Consider the following 22,553-nt stretch of genomic DNA (forward strand, 5'->3'; position numbering starts at 1 on the left):
GTGATTCGTTACGGGCAAAAAGGTAAATTAACTCTTTAATACATTGGACCCTTGAAATCCTGCAGAGGATTGGGAATGTACCCCACGAGTTAGATTTACCTACTTCAATGGAAGAGTCCATCCGTTTTTCCATGTTTCCACGGTATATGAGTTTGTGTCGGGTCCGAGTGAGGTTCTTGAAGGAACCAGAGGTGGAGATCGCAGAGGATCTCACCTATGTTGAGCAGCTAGTACAGACCGCAGACACGCAAGTTAGAAAGTGTGGAAACAAGGAAATTCCGATAGTGAAAGTCCCTTAGAATCACCTTAGATGATAAGTACGCCAGGGAGACCGAGAGTTCATACTCCAGTGACACCGTGTTTCTTTTTAGATTAGAACTTATGTGTTGTTATGATTGTATGTTACGTTTTATGTTATGCATGTCCTAGTTGAGGAACATTCGGGGACGAATGTTCTTAAGGGGGGAAGAATGTAATACCCGGCTAGATTCCGGCATCGGAATCCCTACCTTCCGGCGGAATCTCCGTTGGAATATGGAATTTTGATGATGCCAGAGTCTTCTAGAGGGGTAAAATGTGATTTTCTAAAATGATTTTACTGATTTCATGGTTTTAAATGAAAAAGAAGGGAGTTTTGAAAAGAAAAGACTAAGGAGGTTTTTGCCAGGTTCGGCCGCCGAAAGTGAAGTTCGGCCGCCGAACATGAGTTGGTTTTGGGAGCGCTTTTGGCCTCCGAAAGCTATGTTTGAACAAACCAGGTTCGGCCGCCGAACATGGGGGTGTTTTGCATGCACGTTAGGCCGCCGAAGGAGGTTTGGCTGGCCACCTATAAAAGCCCCTCAGACCGGAAATGGGCGAGATTTCTCCCCATTCTCGAGCTCAGGTGTGTTCATGTCCTCCTCAAGTCATTTTCTTGCTTTTTCTTCAAATCCTTCACGTTTTATAAGCTATATGGTTGTTTTGAAGAGTTTTAAAGCTTGGATCAAGGTTTGGAGAGCTTGGAGACTTTAAGAGTTTGGGTTCTCAACATCTCAAGTTTTGGGTCGCACCAACCCTCGATCTTCAAGAGGTAAGTGTGGATCTATGCTTTTCTTTACGTTTCATGAAGTTTTAAGATGGTTTTAATGGGTAGATATGCATGTTAGGGTTTATGTGGGTTTTATGCCCAATGTATGATAATGTTTGTTCTTGTGATGTTTGTGTTGGGGTTTAAGTTAGTTTTCAAGCCCCTTGAGCATATGGGAGAGAGTATATGAGGATTTTGGTTATTTTCGGTTTATGTTACCCCTTTATGTAAATGTGTGTTTTTTTGTATGATGTATGTAAGGTTGTTGGGGTTTAGGATAGTTTGAGACCCCTATGTGCTTGGTTGCATGTTGTAGAATAGTTGATGCATGTTTTAGGGGTGTTTGGAAGGTTTGGGAGGCTTCAATGCATGAGAAGCTGAGTTCTGCCCTTCTGGGAAGAACTCAGATTCGGCCGCCGAAGGTGGTTTCGGCCGCCGAACCTGCCTTTGAATGAATGGAATGGCCGCCTAACCTTGCCCCCGAAAGTTGAGTTTTGGCTTGAAAGCAGACTTTCGGCCGCCGAAGGTAATGTTCGGCCGCCGAAAGTGCCTGACTTTCGTCTCTGGAAAGAAGGTTCGGCCGCCGAAGGTGCCGCCGAACTTGCCTGACTTTCGTCTCTGTCTGGGACTTTCGGCCGCCGAAGGTGCCGCCGAAAGTGCCCTGCCCAGCCTTTTCTTGGGTGTTTTCTATGCATGCTTCTATGATGTTTTAGGGGGTTTTTGGGTAGTCTTTTATGAGTTGTTTAGAGTATGTTTGGCACCTCACTGGAGTCCACCTGTGTAGGATCGGACCCGAGGAACCGAGGTGTTTAGTAGTGTCAGCCGTTTCAGAGTCGGCCCAGAGCTAGTCTCAGGTGAGTGGAACTGAACCTTATGTTTTAAAATAAATCAAATGTTAAGCATGTTCATGCATCATAAAATGCCATGATATGTAGTAGGTTGTATTGCATTAGTATTCACGAATATGATGCATTGCATAATATGTTGTTGATGTGGATGAATCTTGAATGATCCTTTAGCCCTCAATACGATATGATATGATATGATATGCCATGGTATGATATGAGATAGAAAGACCAGGTCGCCCCTGGCACTATGTTATGTAAGCGAACACTAGGTGAGGCCTAATCGCCCCTGGTGTAGTTGGACATGTTATGATATGAGTTAAGTAAGCGAATACTAGGTGTGGCCTCATCGCCCCTGGTATAGTTGGACGTATTACGACACGTAGAGGGCTATGGGTGACAAATTCATCCTTGATGTGATATGTTTGTGAAGTGATGCATTCCATGATGGCATATGTTAAAATGAACTGTTTTCTTTATGGTTTCTGCTCACTGGGCTTTATAGCTCACCCCTCTCCCCTAACCCCAGTTTTGCAGGGTCCGTGGTAGTCCAGGAAGTCAACAGGATATGGCTATGGTTGTGTTATGTAATAGAATAGTAGTGGACATGATGTAATGTAAGTTTATGTAAGAATGTTTAAGAGTCGTATTGTAATATGACCTTATGTTATATGATCAGAGTTATAGTATTGTGCTTGGCCCGAATTGGATAATCCCTTTGTACATGAGTTTTATTTTATGTTTTTTTTTTTATGTGATGGACCGAGTTTGACATAGGGTATGCTGACCCTAGGGGTTCTATGAGTTCAGGCATAGTGCATACACAGGTCAAACGGGTTAAAGAAAAAGTTTACAGTTTTATGTTTTAAAGTTTATGCTTATGTTTGATCATGTATGGGATTATACCAGCTATACAGGATGTATGTTAGGCTTGCTACGAGTCCCGGCGACCTTAAGTCGATCTGGATCCTAGCGCCGGTAGCGGTCCGGATTTTCGGGTCGTTACATCGGTCCACAGAAACTTCTGATTCTTCCTGGTTAGTCTGGTCAGAGGAGCTGCTATCTTTGAGAAGTCCTGAACGAATCTCCTGTAGTAACCTGCCAAACCCAAGAAACTTCTAATCTCTGTCACTGAAGTGGGTCTAGGCCAGTTAGCCACATTTTCTGTCTTCTTGGGGTCCACATAACACTTGAACCATTCCCGTGCCTTCTTGCACTTTAAAGTGAACCCCGCCATCTGAATGGCCCTGCTGTCACTTGCCCCTAGCTCATCAGTTATTGTCTTCACCACTCTCAGATACTCAAAGGGGTCATCCCCTGACTTGTATTTGGGAGCATCCAGCTTAAGGTAATTTGTCATCTTTACTTTGCTCCCATCAGCTGAGCTAGGTCTAGGAGGTTGAGTAACTGGGGCTGCTGGTTCTGTAGATGGTGGAGGTGGGGGTGCAGCATTCCCCGAGGTGGGGTTTGCCGGGTTTGGATAGAAGGGTGAGGGTGGATAAGCTGGGTACTGTGTGTAAGGTGGATAGAAAGGTGGATAAGGCATGTAGGTAGGGTAGGGGTTAAAGCTGGAGTAATCCGATGTACCTCCCATCGGATACCCTGAACCCTGTGGGAAGGGTGGATAATGGGGTGGAAAACCATACCCCGAGGCCTGAACGCCTCCCTGAGACTCCCCTGTCCCTTCTTCCTCCATGCTCACATCCAGGTTCCCATCCCCCCTCTGATCCTCTTCCATAACCTCCCTCACACCTGAAGAACTTCCTCCCCTATCTGTCCCCCTTCTGCTAGCATCAAAAGACCTTCTAGGGTCCCTTGACACTCTTTCTCTGTTGGCTCTACAAGACATTGCCCTAGGCAATGTAGGAGGACGGGCGCTCGTGCCCTCATCCTCAGGTGGCACTCCAGTCAATCGTGCAGATCGACGAGTTCCTCTCATCCTGTTTTCTGAAAAACAGTACACATCAAGCAAGCATTAGCATCATATGGTTCATGTGGGCACACATGAACCCTCATCACATATACATCATATAGCATAGCATATCATTAATGCACATGCACAAAGTCATGGCATTTCACATCATCATACAAGACAGGACTCCACATCCTATCCTAGTGGACATGATCTTCCTATTGTGCTTGACCTTCTATAACATCTATGAGCCCGACACTCTAGGTCCGATCCTATGAACCTAGGGCTCTGATACCATTCTGTAACGACCCGAAAATCATACCGCTATCAGCGCTAGGATCCGGGTCGACTTAAGGCCGCCGGGACCCGTAGCAAGCCAAACATACATCCTGTAAACCTGTATAATCCCATACATGATCAACAACATGCATAAAAATTTAAACTTTTCTTTTAAACATCCAACTCAACCTAAACATACATGTACATAGTCATGATCATAATCATGATCCCTCTGTGGGATCTCATCAATGCCCCAACGGGCGATACAACATGAGATGAGTTGGCTTAAACATAAACATCAATAGACATCAAGATCATGTATCAACAAGGGATTACAATACTCATAGGGTCAAGCACAACTATAACCTCAATATACCTCATTACATAACATACTGAAATCTCTTACATTACATCATAGTACAATTGTCATGTCCACAATCTAACTATTACATAACATACTTCAAAACTCTGGCTAACCTCCTGGTCTACCCTGTACCTGCACATCTGGGGTTAGGGGAGAGGGGTGAGCTACGAAGCCCAGTGAGCAGAATAGTAGAAAACAATATATTAAAATTTCATGCTTTCATGGAATGCAACACATCACAACAAATCACATCTCGGATGGTATTGTCACCAATAGTGTAATACCCGGCAGATTCAGACATCAGAATTTCTACCGTCCGGTGGAATTCGAGGATGTCAGAGGTTTCTAGACGGGTAAGAGAAGGTTTTCTCCATTCTTTGTAAGTATTTTAAAGGTTTAGACTGAAACATGAGTGAGTTGTGAAGAGAAAAGGCATTGGGGACAAAGGATAGGTTCGGCTGCCGAAGGTAAGTTCGGCCGCCGAAAGTGCCCAATGTTCGGCCCCCGAAGGTTATGTTCGGCCCCCGAAAGTTGCATGGTTTTGCATGCAGTTTCGGCAGCCGAAGCTGAGGTGGTCGGTTAGTTGTGCACACTCCTCAGTCCGTGGTTTGGCCAGGTGTTCACCTCCAAATCTTCCCAGAGGTTATGCCACGTCTCCCATGACTCATCTATAAGCTTTTAATCACTCATGCACAGGTTTGAGGGTGGTAAAGTTTTTAGAACGTTTTGAACCAAAAGAAGAGAGTTTTGGTGTTTTGGTGAAGGAAAAGAGGTGTTGGTGCATAGCTTGGTGTTCAGGGTGTCCAGCTTCTGATTTCAGGAGGTAAGGGAAGTCTTTATACTTGTTTTAATGATTTCTAATAGCTTTTTAAGAGGTTAAGGGTAGAGTTATGGTTATAGGTTTAGTTGTGATGTTTTAATGGTTTATGCATGATTATGTGTTATGTGTGTTGATTGTTGGGGTTGATAGGTAGGTTTGGACCCCTTGGAGCATATACTTGGGTATATGTAAGTTGAGGTTTGGAGTTATGCATGGTTAGAGAGGAGGAAAAGATGGAGGAGCTAGGTTGCGGAAGACGCTGAGTTCTTAAAGAACTCAGGTTCGGCAGCCGAAGAAGGATTCGGCCGCCGAACCCCTTGCATGGTGGCTTAGACTGCCACAGCTTACCCCTGAGTGCCTTGAGGTTCGGCTCTGTTTAGGGGATTCGGCCTCCGAAAGTAGCCCCCGAAAGGGATCGGCCGCCGAAAGAGGATATTCGGCCGCCGAAGGTACTTGAGTTTCGGCTCTGTTCAGGACATTCGGCCGCCGAACCTGCAGCCGAATGTGTTCTGTCTAGCCTTCTTTTGCATGCTTTGTGTGATTGTTTTTAGAGGTTCAGAATGGATTATGGGGATTTGTTTAAGAGTTATTCAAAGTATGTGTGACACCTCATTCGAGTCCATTTGTGTAGGATTGGACCCGAGAGTTCGAGGAGGTCATCAGAGTTAGAGATCTCAGAGTCACTACAGTATCTGCCAGAAGAGCAGAGGTGAGTGGAACTAAACTGAATATTTTATTTTGAGAAATGACACGAATCTAGCATGATCCATGCATCATAAAATGCCATGTTATGTATTAGGTTATATTGCATTAGATTCCACGAATATGCTGCATTGCATAAGCTGATATTTGTGTGGATGACTGTTGGATGATCCTTAGCCCTTGATAGAGCACAGATACAGAGTTATGGCATGAGATAGCCATACCAGGTCGCCCCTGGGTAGTCCAGGTCGCTCCTGGTACTATGAGTTAGACAGTTTGACCTGACTCAGATAGAGAAGTCCAGGTGAGGCCTAATCGCCCCTGGCACAGTTGGTCTTGTGATGGAGTCAGGTAAGAGAAGTCCAGGTGAGGCCTAATCGCCCCTGGCAAGTTGGACATATTACTATATGTATACAGGAAAGGGCTATTGGTGACACATTCATCCTTGAGATGATATGTTTGTGATGTGATGCATTTCATGAGAGCATGTAATTAATGAACTGTTTTTATTGTTCCTCCTCACTGGGCTCTAGAGCTCATCCCACTCCCTTGACCCCAGTTTTGCAGGTTCTGAGATAGCTATGGGAAGTTAAAGTCAGCAAGAGTACAGAGGAAAGTTATGCATGAATGTATGTTGTAATAGCATAGTGGACATGCTGTAATTCAAAGAATAGGTGTGATGTACTCTATAGATATGTATTGGCATATACTGTGCTTTCCCTAGTGTCTTTGCTGTCGTGTGATGTATGCGTAATCCCTTTGGTACATGAATCCTGTTTTACGTTTCTTGATGAGAAATGTGTACGTTAGGCTTAATGTATGGCTTCAATGAGATACCAGTGGGATGTGTTACAGATTGTGTTAATCCCTGGACCACAGCAGCTAGTAGTCCCTGGTACAGGCCCTGAGGGCCATTTCAGATTGACATATCTGAGTAGCAGTGGTTAAGCCTACAGAGTTTTACAGGATTGTGAGTATTGTTTTGTATTATGCATGGGATTTATCAGGTACACAGAGAGTATAGTTGGCTGACTACGGGTCCCGGCGGCCTTAAGCCGATCTGGATCCTAGTGCCAGTGATGGTTCGGACCGTTACTGAGGGGTACCGGTTTCCGGGTCATTACAAATAGTCCTCTACATAGTCCAACTGTGCCGGGACGTAGAATGGGTACAACCGGTCTTTCTCTAAACATAACATATCATACAGTCCAACTGTGCCAGGGACGTAGAATGGGTACAACCTGGACTTCCTCTTACATCGTGCCAGGGACGTAGAATGGGTACAACCTGGACTTCCATACCATATCATGCCATAACATCATCATATCATATGAGGACTAAAGGATCATCCAATAACCAATCCACATCAACATCATAAATGCAATGCAACATATTCGTGAATACTAATGCAAGCAACCTACTATATCTCATGGCATTCATGATGCATGGATCATGCTCAAAATTCATATTTCATTTATTTTAAAACTTAAGGTTTATTCCACTCACCTCTGGCTAGCTCTGACAACTCTGTAGCAGCTGGCTCACTGCTGGGGTCCTTGGTTCCTCGAGTCCGAACCTACACAGGTGGACTCCAATGAGGGACCAAACATACATAAACATAACTCTAATATACTCCCCAAAAACCCCCTAAAACATCATGAAACAATTACATAAAAACATGTAAGAAATGGCTGGACAGGGCACTTTCGGCGGCAGGTTCGGCGGCCGAAAGTCCCTCCAGAGCCGAAAGTCAGGCAGGTTCGGTGGCACCTTCGGCGGCCGAAACTCCCAGACAGAGACGAAACTCAAGCATGTTCGGCGGCACCTTCGGCGGCCGAAAGTCCCAGACAGAGACGAAAGTCTCCTTTCGGGGGCAACTTCGGCAGCCGAAAGGCCTGCCTCCACAAGGGGGTTCGGCGGCCGAACCTGAGCTTATACTGAATGGCAGAAACTCAGCTCCCCTAAGCACATTTCGCCTCCCAAGCTCAATTCATGCATACCACTCAACCAATACATGCATACAAGCTCCTAGGGGCCTCAAACAAACATATACCCCAACTACAACATTTCAAACATACTCAAACATGCCACATTGTTCAAAAATCACATAAAACCTAACATAGCTCAACTAACTTAAACATGCATTTCTACCCCATAAAACTTCATAAAAATTATTTAAAACATACATGGGGCTTAAGATCGGCTCTTACCTCTTGAAGATCGAGAGAGAGACGACCTAAACTCGGAGATCCAAGCAAAAGAGCTCCTGAGTCCCCAAGCTCCAAAACTTTGTTTAAAAGCTCAAAACTTGCAATGTGAGGTTAAAACTCAAGAAAAATGGAGGAGATTTGAAGAAAGAACACGAGATCTGGGGAGAGGGAGGTCGGAAGCTAGCTATGGCCGAAAATGGGAGAAAGCTCGCTCATTTCGGCTAAGTGACCCTTTTATAGTGGCTGGCCAGGCCACGTTCGGGGGCTGAAAGTGCTTCCGCATGCATGCCATGTTCGGCGGCCGAACTTGGGTTTCGGCGGCCGAACCTGAACTTCCCTCACTCATGCTTTCGGGGGCCTAACGTGCCTCCAAAACGCATGCATGTTCGGCGGCCGAACTTGACTTTCGGCGGCCGAACCTGGGTTTTCCTCCAAAGACTTTTCATGCAAAAACTCATTTAATTTTCATACTTAAAACCATGAAATACTTTAAAACATTTTATGAAAACATGTTCCTACCCTACTAGAGGCTTCCGACATCCGAGATTCCACCGGACGGTAGGAATTCCGATACCGGAGTCTAGCCGGGTATTACATTCGGCGGCCGAAACTCCCAGACAGAGGCGAAACTCATGCATGTTCGGCGGCACTTTCGGCGGCCGAAACTCCCAGACAGAGAAAAAAGTCTCCTTTCGGGGGCAAGCTTCGGCAGCCGAAGGCTGCTTCCACAAGCATGTTCGGCGGCCGAAAGTTCCTTCGGCTGCTGAACCTGGTTTCTTCCTTAGTGGCAGAAACTCAGCTCTTCTATGCATATATGCCTCCCAAACCATCCAACATGCATAAACCTATTCTACAACACACATACACAAGCATACAAGCTCCTAGGGGCTTCAAACTAACTAAAACCCCATCTACAACACATCAAACATGCATTTGCAAGCCACATTGTTCAAAAACACAACATTAACTCAAAAACCTAACTATAAGCTAAACATGCATTCTACCCCATAGATCTTCATAAAACTTACTTAAAACATGCATTGAGCTTAAGATCGGCTCTTACCTCGTGAAGATCGAGAGAGAGACGACCTAATCTTGGAGATTGGAGATTTATAACTTTCTTGCTCCAAGCTCAAAACTTGCTCAAAACTTGAAAATCTTCAAAACAAAGCAAAAACTTGTGAAAATCATGAAAGATTTGAAGGAAGAACTCAAAGATTGGTGAGGGACGGCGGAGAGCTCACCTTGGCCGAAAATGGGGAAAAAGCTCGCCCGTTTTCGGCTAAGGGACCCTTTTATAGTGGCTGGCCAGGCCACGTTCGGGGGCCGAACGTGCCTCCGCATGCATGCCATGTTCGGCGGCCGAACCTGGACTTCCCTCACTTATGCCTTCGGGGGCCTAAGGCACACCCGAAATGCTTGCATGTTCGGCGGCCGAACCTGGGTTTTCCTCCAAGGTTGTTTTCATGCAAAAACTCATTTTCCTTTTTACTTAAAAGCATCAAATACATTAAAACATTTTATGAAAACATGGTTTTACCCTTCTAGAGGTCTCCGACATCCGAGATTCCATCGGACGGTAGGAATTCTGATACCGGAGTCTAGCCGGGTATTACAGTCCTTTCCATGCAATTATGCAAAAATCAATAGTGTAATTTTGCTTATTCTACTTAATTGATATCATACTTCATTATATTAGTATTATCATATCTCTTATAATTTTTATTCTGCAGGTTTTGAAAACTCATGTATTGTTGGATATGCAGGTCTTGATTATGTTTTTATTCTGTAGGTCTTGATTAAAACCCTTTGGTTGTGCAGAATAAAAGTTCTGCAGAATAGTTGAAATTCATGTAAGATTATTTGTTGCTTGTGCAATTATCATAAATTTTATTGCAAATTTGTTGGTTTTGAAATAATGTCATCTTGATTATGTTTTGAACATGATTTGATTCTTTTTATTATATATATATATATATATATATATATATATATATATTTCTCCAATTGGGTCCAAAATTGAAGCCTGGCAGCTTTAGAGATAATTCTGGTATCACTAATTATTTGGTTTCTCCTGCAATTCAGTTCTCTTTACAATGAGTATTACGTTGTTCTGATTGCCTGAAGTAGCTGTTAATTTTCTCTTGATATACTAGCCAGCTTTCTTCGCTTATCCCACACATTTTGTCAGCAGTTATTAATTTTTTGGAGTTTTTTTTAAAATCAGGTTTTACAAAGTGCATCAGGCATGTACAGATGTAATATCCGGCTAGACTCCGGTATCGAAATTCCTACCGTCCGGTGGAATCTCGGATGTCGGAAGCCTCTAGTAGGGTAGAAACATGTTTTCATAAATGTTTTGATGTATTTCATGGTTTTAAGTAAAAAGGAAATGAGTTTTTACATGAAAACAACCTTGGAGGAAAACTCAAGTTCGGCCGCCGAACCTCAAGTTCGGCCGCCGAATATGCATGCCTTCGGGAGCGCTTTTAGGCCCCCGAAAGCATAAGTGAGGGAAGTCCAGGTTCGGCCGCCGAACCTTATGTTCGGCCGCCAAACATGGCATGCATGCGGAGGCACTTTCGGCTCCTGAATGTGGCCTGGCCAGCCACCTATAAAGGGGTCCCTTAGCCGAAAACGGACGAGCTTTTCTCCCCATTTTCAACCAAGGTGAGCTCTCCGCCGCCCCTCACCGATCTTGAGTTCTTTCCTTCCGCTCTTCATGATTTTTATGAGTTTTCACCCTTGTTTTGAAGATTTTGAGCATTTGAGCAAGTTTTGGAGCTTGGAGGTTCAAGGAACTCTCTCTCTCTCCCATTTTCCGAGCTAAGGTCATTCACATCTCGATCTTCAAGAGGTAAGGGCCGATCTTGAGCTTATGGCATGTTTTAAGTAAGTTTTAAGTAGATCTATGGGGTAGAATGCATGTTTAGCTTATGGTTAGGTTTATGGGTATAATGTGTGTTCTTGAGCAATGTTGGTATGTTGATGTGTTGTAGTTGGGGTTTAGGCTAGTTTGAGACCCCTAGGAGCTTGTATGCTTGATTGTGTATGTTTTGAGTGAGTTGTATGCTTGATCTAAAAGGTTGGGAGGCAAATGTGCATGAGGAACCAAGTTTCTGCCCTTTGGCAGAAACCAGGTTCGGCAGCCGAAGGACTTTCGGCCGCCGAACCTGCCTGGGAGGCAAGCCTTTCGGCTGCCGAAGCCTGCCCCCGAAAAAGGACTTTTGTCTCTGGAGGGCAGTTACAGCCGCCGAAAGTGCCGCCGAACATGCATGAGTTTCGTCTCTGTCTGGGAGTTTCGGCCGCTGAAGGTGCCGCCGAACCTGCCTGACTTTCGGCTCTGTAGGGACTTTCGACCGCCGAACCTGCCGCCGAAAGTGCCCTGTCCAGCCCTCCATTGCATGTTTTTCTATGGTTGCTTCATGATGTTCTAGGGGGTTTTTGGGGAGTAGTTTAGAGTTATGTTCATATATGTTTGGTCCTTCATTTGAGTCCACCTGTGTAGGTTTGGACCCGAGGAACCGAGGACCCCAGCAGTGAGTCAATTGTCCCAGTGTCTGGTCAGAGCTATCTAGAGGTGAGTGGAATAACTCATTACGTTTTTAAAGCAAATAATGGACATTTTAGCATGATTCACGCATCATTAATGCCATGAGATATACTAGGTTGTTTGCATTAGAATTCACAAATATGTTGCATTGCATGCTCTACTGTTGTTGTTGTGGATGAATGTTGGATGATCCATAGCCCTCGATCTATGATGTGACGATGTGATATGTACGGTACGGAATGTAAGACCAGTGGGACCCATTCTACGTTCGCTGGCACTATGTAAGAGAAAGACCAGGACCCATTCTATGTTCTGGCACAGTTGGAATGTTATGTTATGCTATGTAAGAGAAAGACCAGGACCCATTCTACGTTCTGGCACAGTTGGACCATATAGAGGACTATTGGTGACAACTTCATCCTTGATGTGATTAGCTGTGATGAGATGCATTCCATGTTATCATATGTTTTAAATGTTTTATTATTCTGCTCACTGGGCTCTAGTAGCTCACCCCTCTCCCTAATTCCCCAGGTTTGCAGGTACAGGGTAGACCAGGAGGTCCGCAAGAGTAGTGAAGTCATGTGTATGATATAGATAGAGTGTGGACATGATAAATTGTAAAATGATGTAAAGTTATGAATAGTAATGTATGTAATGATATTGAGGATTAGAGATTGTGCTTGACCCTATGTGTAAAGTATCCCTTTTAATACATGATCTTAGATGTTTGTGATGTTTATGTAAACCAACTCAACGTATGTTACATCGCCCATTGGGGCATTGATGAGATACCATAGAGGGGTAAATGTTTATGATTATGACTATGTTCAGTGCGTGCACAGGTTGAGTTTGGTGTATGAGAGAATGTATGAAAGAAAAGTTTTAAAATTTTTATGTATATTCTTGATCATGTATGGGATTAAACAGGTTTACAGGTTGTATGTCAGGCTTGCTACGGGTCCCGGCGGCCTTAAGCCGACCTGGATCCTAGTGCCGGTAGCGGTCCGATTTTTGGGTCGTTACAGAATGGTATCAGAGCCCTAGGTTCATAGGATCGAACCTAGAGTGTTGGGCTCATAGATGTTCTAGAAGGTCAAGCACAATAGGAAGATCATGTCCACTAGGATAGGATGTTGAGTCCTGTCTTGTATGGTGATGTGAAATGCCATGATTATATACATGTGCATTGGTGCTAGGATATGATATGATATGTATGTGATGCGGGTTCATATGTTTCCACATGAACCATTTGATGCTAATGTTTGTGTGATGTGTACTGTTTTTTTTTTCAGAAAACAGGATGAGAGGAACCCGTCGATCTGCAAGATTGACTGGAGTACCACCAGAGGATGAGGGCATGAGCGCCCGTCCTCCTGCATTGCCTAGGGCAATGTCATGTAGATCAAACAGAGACAGAGTGTCAAGGGACCCTAGAAGGTCTTTTGATGCTAGCAGAAGGGGGACAGATAGAGGAGGAAGTTCCTCAGATGTGAGGGAGGTTATGGAAGAGGAACAGAGAAGGGATGGAAATCTGGATGTCAGCATGGCAGAAGAAGGGACAGGGGAGTCACAGGGAGGCGCTTAGGCCTCGGGGTATGGTTTTCCACCCCATTATCCACCCTTCCCACAGGGTTCAGGGTATCCGATGGGAGGCACATCGGATTACTCCAGCTTTAACCCCTACCCTACCTACATGCCTTATCCACCTTACACACAATACCCAGCTTATCCACCCTCACCCTTCTATCCTAACCTGGCAAACCCCACCTCGGGGAATGCTGCACCCCCACCTCCACCACCTACAGAACCAGAAGCCCCAGTTACTCAACCTTCTAGACCTAGCTCCGCCGGTGGGAGCAAAGTGAAGATGACAGATTACCTTAAGCTGGATGCTCCCAAATACAAGTCAGGGGATGACCCCTTTGAGTACCTGAGAGTAGTGAAGACGATAACTGATGAGCTAGGGGCGGATGATAGCAGGGCCATTCAGATGGCAGGGTTCACTTTAAAGTGCAAAAAGGCACGGGAATAGTTCAAGTGTTATGTGGACCCGAGACTAGACGGCATGACATGGGAGGAATTTGCAAATGAGTTCGCTGGATGGGCTTTTCCAGACAGTTCCAGAGAACTGAAGATGATTGAGTTTGAGCAGCTGAGGCAGACAGAGCACATGAGTATAGAGGAGTACACGGATAAATTCTTGGAGCTATTGCCTTTTTCAGGGCAAGCTCTAGATACAGATTCGAAGAAAGCCAAGAGATATGTTATGAAGCTGCATTCTAGGTACTCCTCTTTGATTCAGTCAGTTGAGAGGGAAAGTTTCCACACTATGGTGGATATGACGCGAAGGATGGAGGCTAGTGCTATAGTTGAGGGGTCAGTGAAGCAGTCAGTGACCCAGTCTTCAGGGGTTAAGACCCCAGGCAGAGGAGGGCCAGGTCTCTCTTCTCAGAGCTCAGGTAGCAAGAGGTGGAATAACACCACCAAGAAGCCGAAGAAGAACAAGTTTTGGAGTAAGTTGAAATCCGGTCTGGGATTAGGCGGTGGCTCGAGCTCAGGCTCAGATGGTACAGAATGCCTAAGGTGTGGAAGGCCACACAAGGGAGTGTGTCGGGTTGGGACTAATGCATGTTTCAGATGTGGACAGGAGGGACACATGGCTCGGGAGTGTCCTAGAGCACCTTTTATGGGCCAGCCCCAGCAGACAGCTTCTGGCAGTGTGGCACAGCCAGCAGCTCCAACCACAACTCAGGGCAGTGGCAGAGGTAGAGGGAGAGGGGCAGCCTCTTCTTCTGGTTCCCGAGGTGAAGGTCCATCAGCTCCAGCCAGGATCTTCACCATGACACAGCAGGAGGCTAACACATCCAACACCGTGGTGTCAGGTAATCTCATCATTGGGTGTTCTGATGTGTATGCATTAATGGACCCGGGTGCATCTCATTCTTTTATTGCTCCGAGAGCCGTTGAGAGGTTGGGTCTGATAGTCTCTAGGTTAGAGTGTCCCCTATGGGTCAGTGGACCCAAGAGTGACCCGTCAGTGGCAGAGTCAGTCTGCCAGTACAGTCCAGTTTTTGTTGAGGGAAGATGCCTCTCCGCCGACCTTGTGGTTCTAGATTTGACAGATTTTGACGTCATTCTAGGGATGGATTGGCTATCTACCCATGATGCTACCTTGGACTCCAGAGACAAGGTAGTCAGATTCAGAGATCAGAACGGATCAGAGGTCATCTTCAGAGGAGACAAGAGGGATACACCTAGAGGTCTGATATCAGCTCTTCAGGCTCATAGGTTGCTTAGGAAGGGATGTCAGGGGTTTTTGGCTCATGTGAGAGAGCTAGATGGTCAGGTCAGGGAGCCAGCCTCAGTGCCAGTTGTCAGAGAATTTCAGGATGTTTTTCCAGACGAGCTTCCAGGTTTACCACCTGCTAGGGAGATAGAGTTCGAGATAGAATTGATGCCTGGAACTAGACCGATCTCTATCCCTCCCTACAGGATGGCCCCAGCCGAGTTGAAGGAGTTGAAAGAACAGTTGCAAGAGCTGGTAGAAAAGGGCTTCATCCGACCGAGTACCTCACCTTGGGGTGCTCCAGTCTTATTTTTGAGAAAGAAGGATGGATCCCTTAGACTTTGTATCGACTACAGGCAGTTGAACAAAGTCACTACCAAGAATAGGTACCCTCTGCCAAGGATCGACGATCTATTCGACCAGCTAGCAGGAGCGGGTTGTTTCTCCAAAATAGATTTGAGATCTGGGTACCATCAGCTGAGGATAAGAGAGGAAGATGTGCCAAAGACAGCTTTCAGGACCAGATATGGGCATTATGAGTTCCTTGTGATGCCGTTCGGGTTAACCAACGCCCCTGCAGCATTCATGGATCTCATGAACAGAGTGTTTAGCCAATACCTGGATCACTTTGTTATTGTCTTCATAGATGATATCTTAGTGTATTCCAGGAATGCAGAGGAGCATGCCCATCATCTGAGGTTAGTTCTGCAGACCTTGAGGGAACATGGCTTATATGCCAAGTTCTCTAAGTGTGAGTTCTGGCTGAGGAGCATTTCATTCTTGGGGCATGTAGTGTCAGAAAATGGAATAGAGGTGGACCCCAAAAAGGTAGAAGCTGTGGCTAACTGGCTTAGACCCACTTCAGTGACAGAGATTAGAAGTTTCTTGGGTTTGGCAGGTTACTACAGGAGGTTCGTTCAGGACTTCTCTAAGATTGCAGCTCCTCTGACCAGATTGACCAGGAAGAATCAGAAGTTTGTGTGGACTGACCAGTGCGAAGAGAGTTTTGAAGAGCTTAAGAAGGGTTAATGTCAGCACCAGTGTTAGCTTTGCCAATAGCAATGAGGATTTCACAGTTTTCTGTGATGCGTCCCGTGTGGGACTGGGTTGTGTGTTAATGCAGAATGAAAGGGTGATTGCTTATGCTTCTAGACAGTTGAAGAAGCATGAGTTGAATTACCGCACACATGACCTGGAGATGGCAGCAGTAATCTTTGCACTCAAGATGTGGAGGCACTACCATTACGGGGTTAAATGTGAGATCTTGACAGATCATAAGAGCCTGCAGTACATCTTGAGTCAGAGGGATCTGAATCTGAGGCAGAGAAAGTGGGTAGAACTGCTTAGTGACTATGATTGCAAAATACAGTACCATCCGGGTAAGGCGAATTTGTGGCGGACGCTTTAAGCCGGAAATCACTTGGCAGTTTGTCCCATATTTCGGCAGAGAGGAGGCCAGTAGTAAGGGAGTTCTTCGAGCTCATGAATGAAGGTCTACAGTTGGAGTTGTCTGGTACAGGTGCTTTGGTAGCCCAGATGAGAGTGGCACCCGTGTTTCTGGAGCAGGTGGCTCAGAAACAGTATGAGGACCCAAAGTTGGTGAAGATTGCCAGGACTGTTCAGTCAGGCAAAGATTGTGAGTTCAGATTCGACAACAAGGGGATCCTCCGCTATGGGAGTCGATTGTGTGTACCAGATGACATAGGGCTAAAGGGAGACATTATGAGAGAGGCTCATAATGCAAGATACAGCGTTCATCTCGGAGCCACCAAGATGTACCAAGATCTGAAGGAAGTTTATTGGTGGCCAGCTATGAAGAGAGAAGTGGCACAGTTCGTGTCAGCCTGCGAAGTGTGTCAGAGGGTGAAGCTAGAACATTAGAAGCCGGCTGGAATGCTTAACCCGCTACCTATTCCAGAGTGGAAATGGGAGAATATAGCTATGGACTTCGTAGTGGGGTTACCGGCGATGTCCAACAGATTGGACTCCATATGGGTGATTGTGGACAGACTCACCAAATCTGCTCACTTCATCCCTGTCAGGAGTGGCTATTCTGTGGACAAGTTGGCGCAGGTGTATGTTGATGAGGTTGTCAAGCTGCATGGGGTTCCTATTTCAATAGTGTCTGATCGAGGGCCCCAGTTCACCTCCAGATTTTGGCGGAGTCTGCATAATGCTATGGGTACCAGGTTGGATTTTAGCACTGCTTTCCATCCACAGACGGACGAACAATCAGAAAGGACCATCCAGACGATAGAGGATATGCTTAGAATGTGTGTGCTGGATTTTGGCGGTTCTTGGAGGCAGCATCTACCCTTGGTGGAGTTTGCCTACAATAACAGCCATCATGCTAGCATCGGGATGGCTCCATATGAAGCTTTGTATGGGAGGAAGTGCAGATCACCTGTTTGCTGGGAAGAAGTTGGAGAAAAGGCCTTGGCAGGGCTTGAGCTAGTAGAGATCACCAGTAGGGTGGTACCCATCATCAGAGAAAGGATCAAGACGGCTGCAAGCAGATAGAAGAGTTATGCAGACAATAGACTTTGGGAAGAAAGGTAAACTAGCCCCACGATACATCGGACCCTTTGAAATCTTGCAAAAGATTGGGCATGTGTCGTACAAGCTGAATTTACCTGCTTCAATGGGAAGAATCCATCTGGTTTTCCATGTTTCAATGTTGAGGAAGTTTGTGTCAGATCCGGGCAAGGTTCTTAGTGAGCCTGATGTGGAGGTCCAAGAGGATCTCACCTATGTTAAACAGCCGGTACGGATCATAGACACCCAAATCAGAAAGCTAAGGAAAAAGGAAATCCCGATGGTGAAAGTCCTGTGGAACCACCACAATTTGGAAGAATGCACTTGGGAGACACGGGAGTCTATGCTCCAGCAGTACCCTAATCTCTTTTAAGGTTAGATCTCTATGTGTTTATGTGCTATGTATGTATGTTATATTGATTGCTATGCTTGTGCTAGTTGAGGAACATTCGGGGACGAATGTTCTTAAGGGGGAGAGAATGTAATACTCCGGTATCGGAATTCCAACCGTCCGGTGGAATCTCGGATGTCGGAAGCCTCTAGTAGGGTAGAAACATGTTTTCATAAATGTTTTGATGTATTTCATGGTTTTAAGTAAAAAGGAAATGAGTTTTTGCATGAAAAAAACCTTGGAGGAAAACTCAGGTTCGGCCGCCGAACATGCATGCCTTCGGGAGCGCTTTTAGGCCCCCGAAAGCATAAGTGAGGGAAGTCTAGGTTCGGCCGCCGAACCTTATGTTCGGCCGCCGAACCTTATGTTCGGCCGCCGAACATGGCATGCATGCGGAGGCACTTTCGGCTCCCGAAAGTGGCCTGGCCAGCCAACTATAAAGGGGTCCCTTAGCCGAAAACGGGCGAGCTTTTCTCCCCATTTTCGGCCAAGGTGAGCTCTCCGCCGCCCCTCACCGATCTTGAGTTCTTTCCTTCCGCTCTTCATGATTTTTATGAGTTTTCACCCTTGTTTTGAAGATTTTGAGCATTTGAGCAAGTTTTGGAGCCTGGAGGTTCAAGAAACTCTCTCTCTCTCCCATTTTCCGAGCTAGGGTCGTTCACCTCTCGATCTTCAAGAGGTAAGGGCCGATCTTGAGCTTATGGCATGTTTTAAGTAAGTTTTAAGTAGATTTATGGGGTAGAATGCATGTTTAGCTTATGGTTAGGTTTATGGGTATAATGTGTGTTCTTGAGCAATGTTGGTATGTTGATGTGTTGTAGTTGGGGTTTAGGCTAGTTTGAGACCCCTAGGAGCTTGTATGCTTGATTGTGTATGTTTTGAGTGAGTTGTATGCTTGATCTAAAAGGTTGGGAGGCAAATGTGCATGAGGAACCAAGTTTCTACCCTTTGGCAGAAACCAGGTTCGGCAGCCGAAGGACTTTCGGCCGCCAAACCTGCCTGGGAGGCAAGCCTTTCGGCTGCCGAAGCCTGCCCCCGAAAGAGGACTTTCGTCTCTGGAGGGCAGTTTTGGCCGCCAAAAGTGCCGCCGAACATGCATGAGTTTCATCTCTGTCTAGGAGTTTCGGCCGCCGAAGGTGCTGCCGAACCTGCCTGACTTTCGACTCTGGAGGGACTTTCGACTCTGGAGGGACTTTCGGCCGCCGAAAGTGCCCTGTCCAGCCCTCCATTGCATTTTTTCTATGGTTGCTTTATGGTGTTCTAGGGGGTTTTTGGGGAGTGGTTTAGTGTTATGTTCATGTATGTTTGGTCCCTCATTTGAGTCCACCTGTGTAGGTTCGGACCCGAGGAACCGATGACCCCAGCAGTGAGTCAGTTGCCCCAGTGTCTGGTCAGAGCTATCCAGAGGTGAGTGGAATAACTCATTACGTTTTTAAAGCAAATAATGGACATTTTAGCATGATTCACGAATCATTAATGCCATGAGATATACTAGGTTGTTTGCATTATAATTCACGAATATGTTGCATTGCATGCTCTACTGTTGTTGTTGTGGATGAATGTTGGATGATCCATAGCCCTCGATCTATGATGTGACGATGTGATATGTACGGTACGGAATGTAAGACCAGTGGGACCCATTCTACGTTCGCTGGCACTATGTAAGAGAAAGACCAGGACCCATTCTACGTTCTGGCACAGTTGGAATGTTATGTTATGCTATGTAAGAGAAAGACCAGGACCCATTCTACGTTCTGGCACAGTTGGACCATGTAGAGGACTATTGGTGACAACTTCATCCTTGATGTGATTAGCTGTGATGTGATGCATTCCATGTTATCATATGTTTTAAATGTTTTATTATTCTGCTCACTAGGCTCTAGTAGCTCACCCCTCTCCCTAATTCCCCAGGTTTGCAGGTACAGGGTAGACCAGGAGGTCCGCAAGAGTAGTGAAGTCATGTGTATGATATAGATAGAGTGTGGACATGATAAATTGTAAAATGATGTAAAGTTATGAATAGTAATGTATGTAATGATATTGAGGATTAGAGATTGTGCTTGACCCTATGTGTAAGGTATCCCTTTTAATACATGATCTTAGATGTTTGTGATGTTTATGTAAACCAACTCAACGTATGTTACATCGCCCATTGGGGCATTGATGAGATCCCACAGAGGGGTCAATGTTTATGATTATGACTATGTTCAGTGCATGCACAGGTTGAGTTTGGTGTATGAGAGAATGTATGAAAGAAAAGTTTTAAAATTTTTATGTATATTCTTGATCATGTATGGGATTAAACAGGTTTACAGGTTGTATGTCAGGCTTGCTACGGGTCCCGGTGGCCTTAAGCCGAGCTGGATCCTAGCGCCGGTAGCGGTCCTATTTTCGGGTCGTTACAACAGAAATCTGAATTCATTAGCATTGGGATTGACAAAGAAAGGTGGTTTTCTCATGACTTGTTCTTGTTCAGGAACTGTGACCCAAAGTGGTGTATTCTTGCGCATTCTCCAGGCAAGTAGGGTTCTTTTTTTTTTTTTATAAATTTTTTTATTGGAAGAGTCTTATCTTACTGTCTCTGCAAATGATATGATGATTATTAAATTAAACAATGGAAACTAAATTATTTTATTAGAGAATATTTTCTAAACAAAATTATTTTCTACGAAAATATTTTTTTTAGGTTTAGATTTAATTTCATTTCTTTTTCTCTTTTATGATAATCAGGGCACAGCATCAATGGCAGGAAGAAAAATCACAGTTGTGAGGCAGAGTAGTGCAGCTTCTGACCATCCTATTGATCCATCCTACCCGGAAGGTGCATATTTAGCCAACGTCTTGCTTAGAGTGTCATAAGTCTTTCCGAGTCATGCAATTTTGTACACAATAACTTATTTCTTATTAAATTAGAAATTACCAATTATTAAATTAGAAATTACGAATTTTCTTTTATTTTGATTGTTAAAAAAATATAAATTAATTATTATTTGAAAATCTTTAATTTGATTGATTAATTATATTAAATTTTCATTTAAATTTATTTAAAATTAGTATAATTTTAGAGTTTTTATAAATATAAACTCTTACTATTATTTATATTTAAAATTTATTTAATTAAAATTTTATTATTACATAACGTAAAATAAAATATTATAAAATAATAAGTAAAATTGTAAGATAAACTTTTTTTTAACCAAGTGTTACTTCATTAAAAAATAATTCCTTTATAAAAAATTTTATAAAATAATAAAAACTCACCTTTACTTTTTGTAATTTTATTTTTTTTAAAGCGGCGAATTTGCAATTTTAAATTATTTATAGATTTTTCTTTTTTAAGACCAATTTTTTAATTAATAAATTATTGAATTTATAATTTAATTTTTAAGTAATTTTTTATTTTTATTTAATTTTTAATATTAATACCAATATATTTCTACCATATTATTATAAGAATTTTATTGTATATTAATTAAACTTTAAAAATTATATTATTTTAAATTAAAAATATATATTAAAGAGTATTTTAATCATTTTTATTAAAAATATATATTAAAGAGTTTGAGGTGTCTTACCATATTGCATTTTGATTCTTGTTTTACGATACTATTATTATTATTAGTAGTAGTATTATTAATTTTTCATTATCTTCTTTTGTATTCAAATATATTTTAATATTTTGGGTAGAACCTTATGCCATTTGCAATCATGGGTGGCATGTAACAAGTTTCAGGACTTCTCAACTGATGTGATATGGTTTGTGCCCTTATGCTGCCATATTAGAATCGTAGTAGCATATAGTAGAAACTGGTATACCCAAGTTGAGGTGTCGAAAATGTTAGCTGATATTATATTTTATTTATTTGTGACAGGTGATTTGCATCTGGAGAATGTATATTATTCAGAAATGAAAGATGCTGGTTTCTTTGATGCTGATTGGGAGTGATGCAGTGATATTCTGGCCGAATGACTCTGTATATTAAAGTAACTTCCAGATGGCAAAAATTTATGTACTTGAAGAGATGCTTGTTCGTTGCTTGCTGGACTCGTTCTTTTACAATAGATGTAGTGTGCCTCTGGCACTTGGAACGCTTTGTTGTGTACTAATTAGGAACTGGTTAGACCGCATTAAAAAATATAACTCTATATAATACAGAATAAGGGAAGCATAAAGGTATATTTTATGATATGAATTTGGTACTATTTGGATCCATTATGTATTTTGAGATATTTTAAGTTTCTTAGTGTTGAACTATAATAATGTTTTGAACTATTAGATTGCAGAATTATGAAATGAAGTTGATGTGTATATATTGTCTTTGATGTTTTATGTATTGGAATGTGTGTACATATTGATATTATAGCAGGTTTATGAATTTATTGAAAAAATTATATGAATCAGATTTAAATGCATTTATTAGTGACTAATCAGCCACAAAAGCAAATTAAATAATAAATATTTTTTTATTTTACTATTAATTTGCGACGAAATAGCGACTAAATGCTCTTTCCTGAGGCGACCAAATAACAACGAAATAGCGACCAAAACAACGATCATTTCGCGACCAAAATTTAACAACCAATTTACTT

At 43.5% G+C, this 22,553-nt stretch overlaps 1 protein-coding gene across 1 annotated transcript in view; it reads left to right on the forward strand.

Annotated features, from left to right (window-relative positions):
* Positions 1 to 22,272, forward strand: part of LOC110627985 (ribosomal RNA large subunit methyltransferase I-like) — a 66,270-nt gene extending 43,998 nt beyond the window's left edge. Inside the window, exons 2-5 of the mRNA XM_021774409.2 lie at positions 10,426 to 10,454; positions 20,372 to 20,480; positions 20,694 to 20,784; positions 21,836 to 22,272. Coding sequence (XP_021630101.1) covers positions 10,447 to 10,454; positions 20,372 to 20,480; positions 20,694 to 20,784; positions 21,836 to 21,909 — 282 coding nt within the window. The 5' untranslated portion in view covers positions 10,426 to 10,446 and the 3' untranslated portion in view covers positions 21,910 to 22,272. The remainder of the gene's footprint in view (positions 1 to 10,425; positions 10,455 to 20,371; positions 20,481 to 20,693; positions 20,785 to 21,835) is intronic.
* Positions 22,273 to 22,553: the final 281 nt, after the last annotated feature.

The sequence above is a fragment of the Manihot esculenta genome, chromosome 12, assembly GCF_001659605.2.
Source record: "Manihot esculenta cultivar AM560-2 chromosome 12, M.esculenta_v8, whole genome shotgun sequence".
Classification (NCBI taxonomy): domain Eukaryota; kingdom Viridiplantae; phylum Streptophyta; class Magnoliopsida; order Malpighiales; family Euphorbiaceae; genus Manihot; species Manihot esculenta.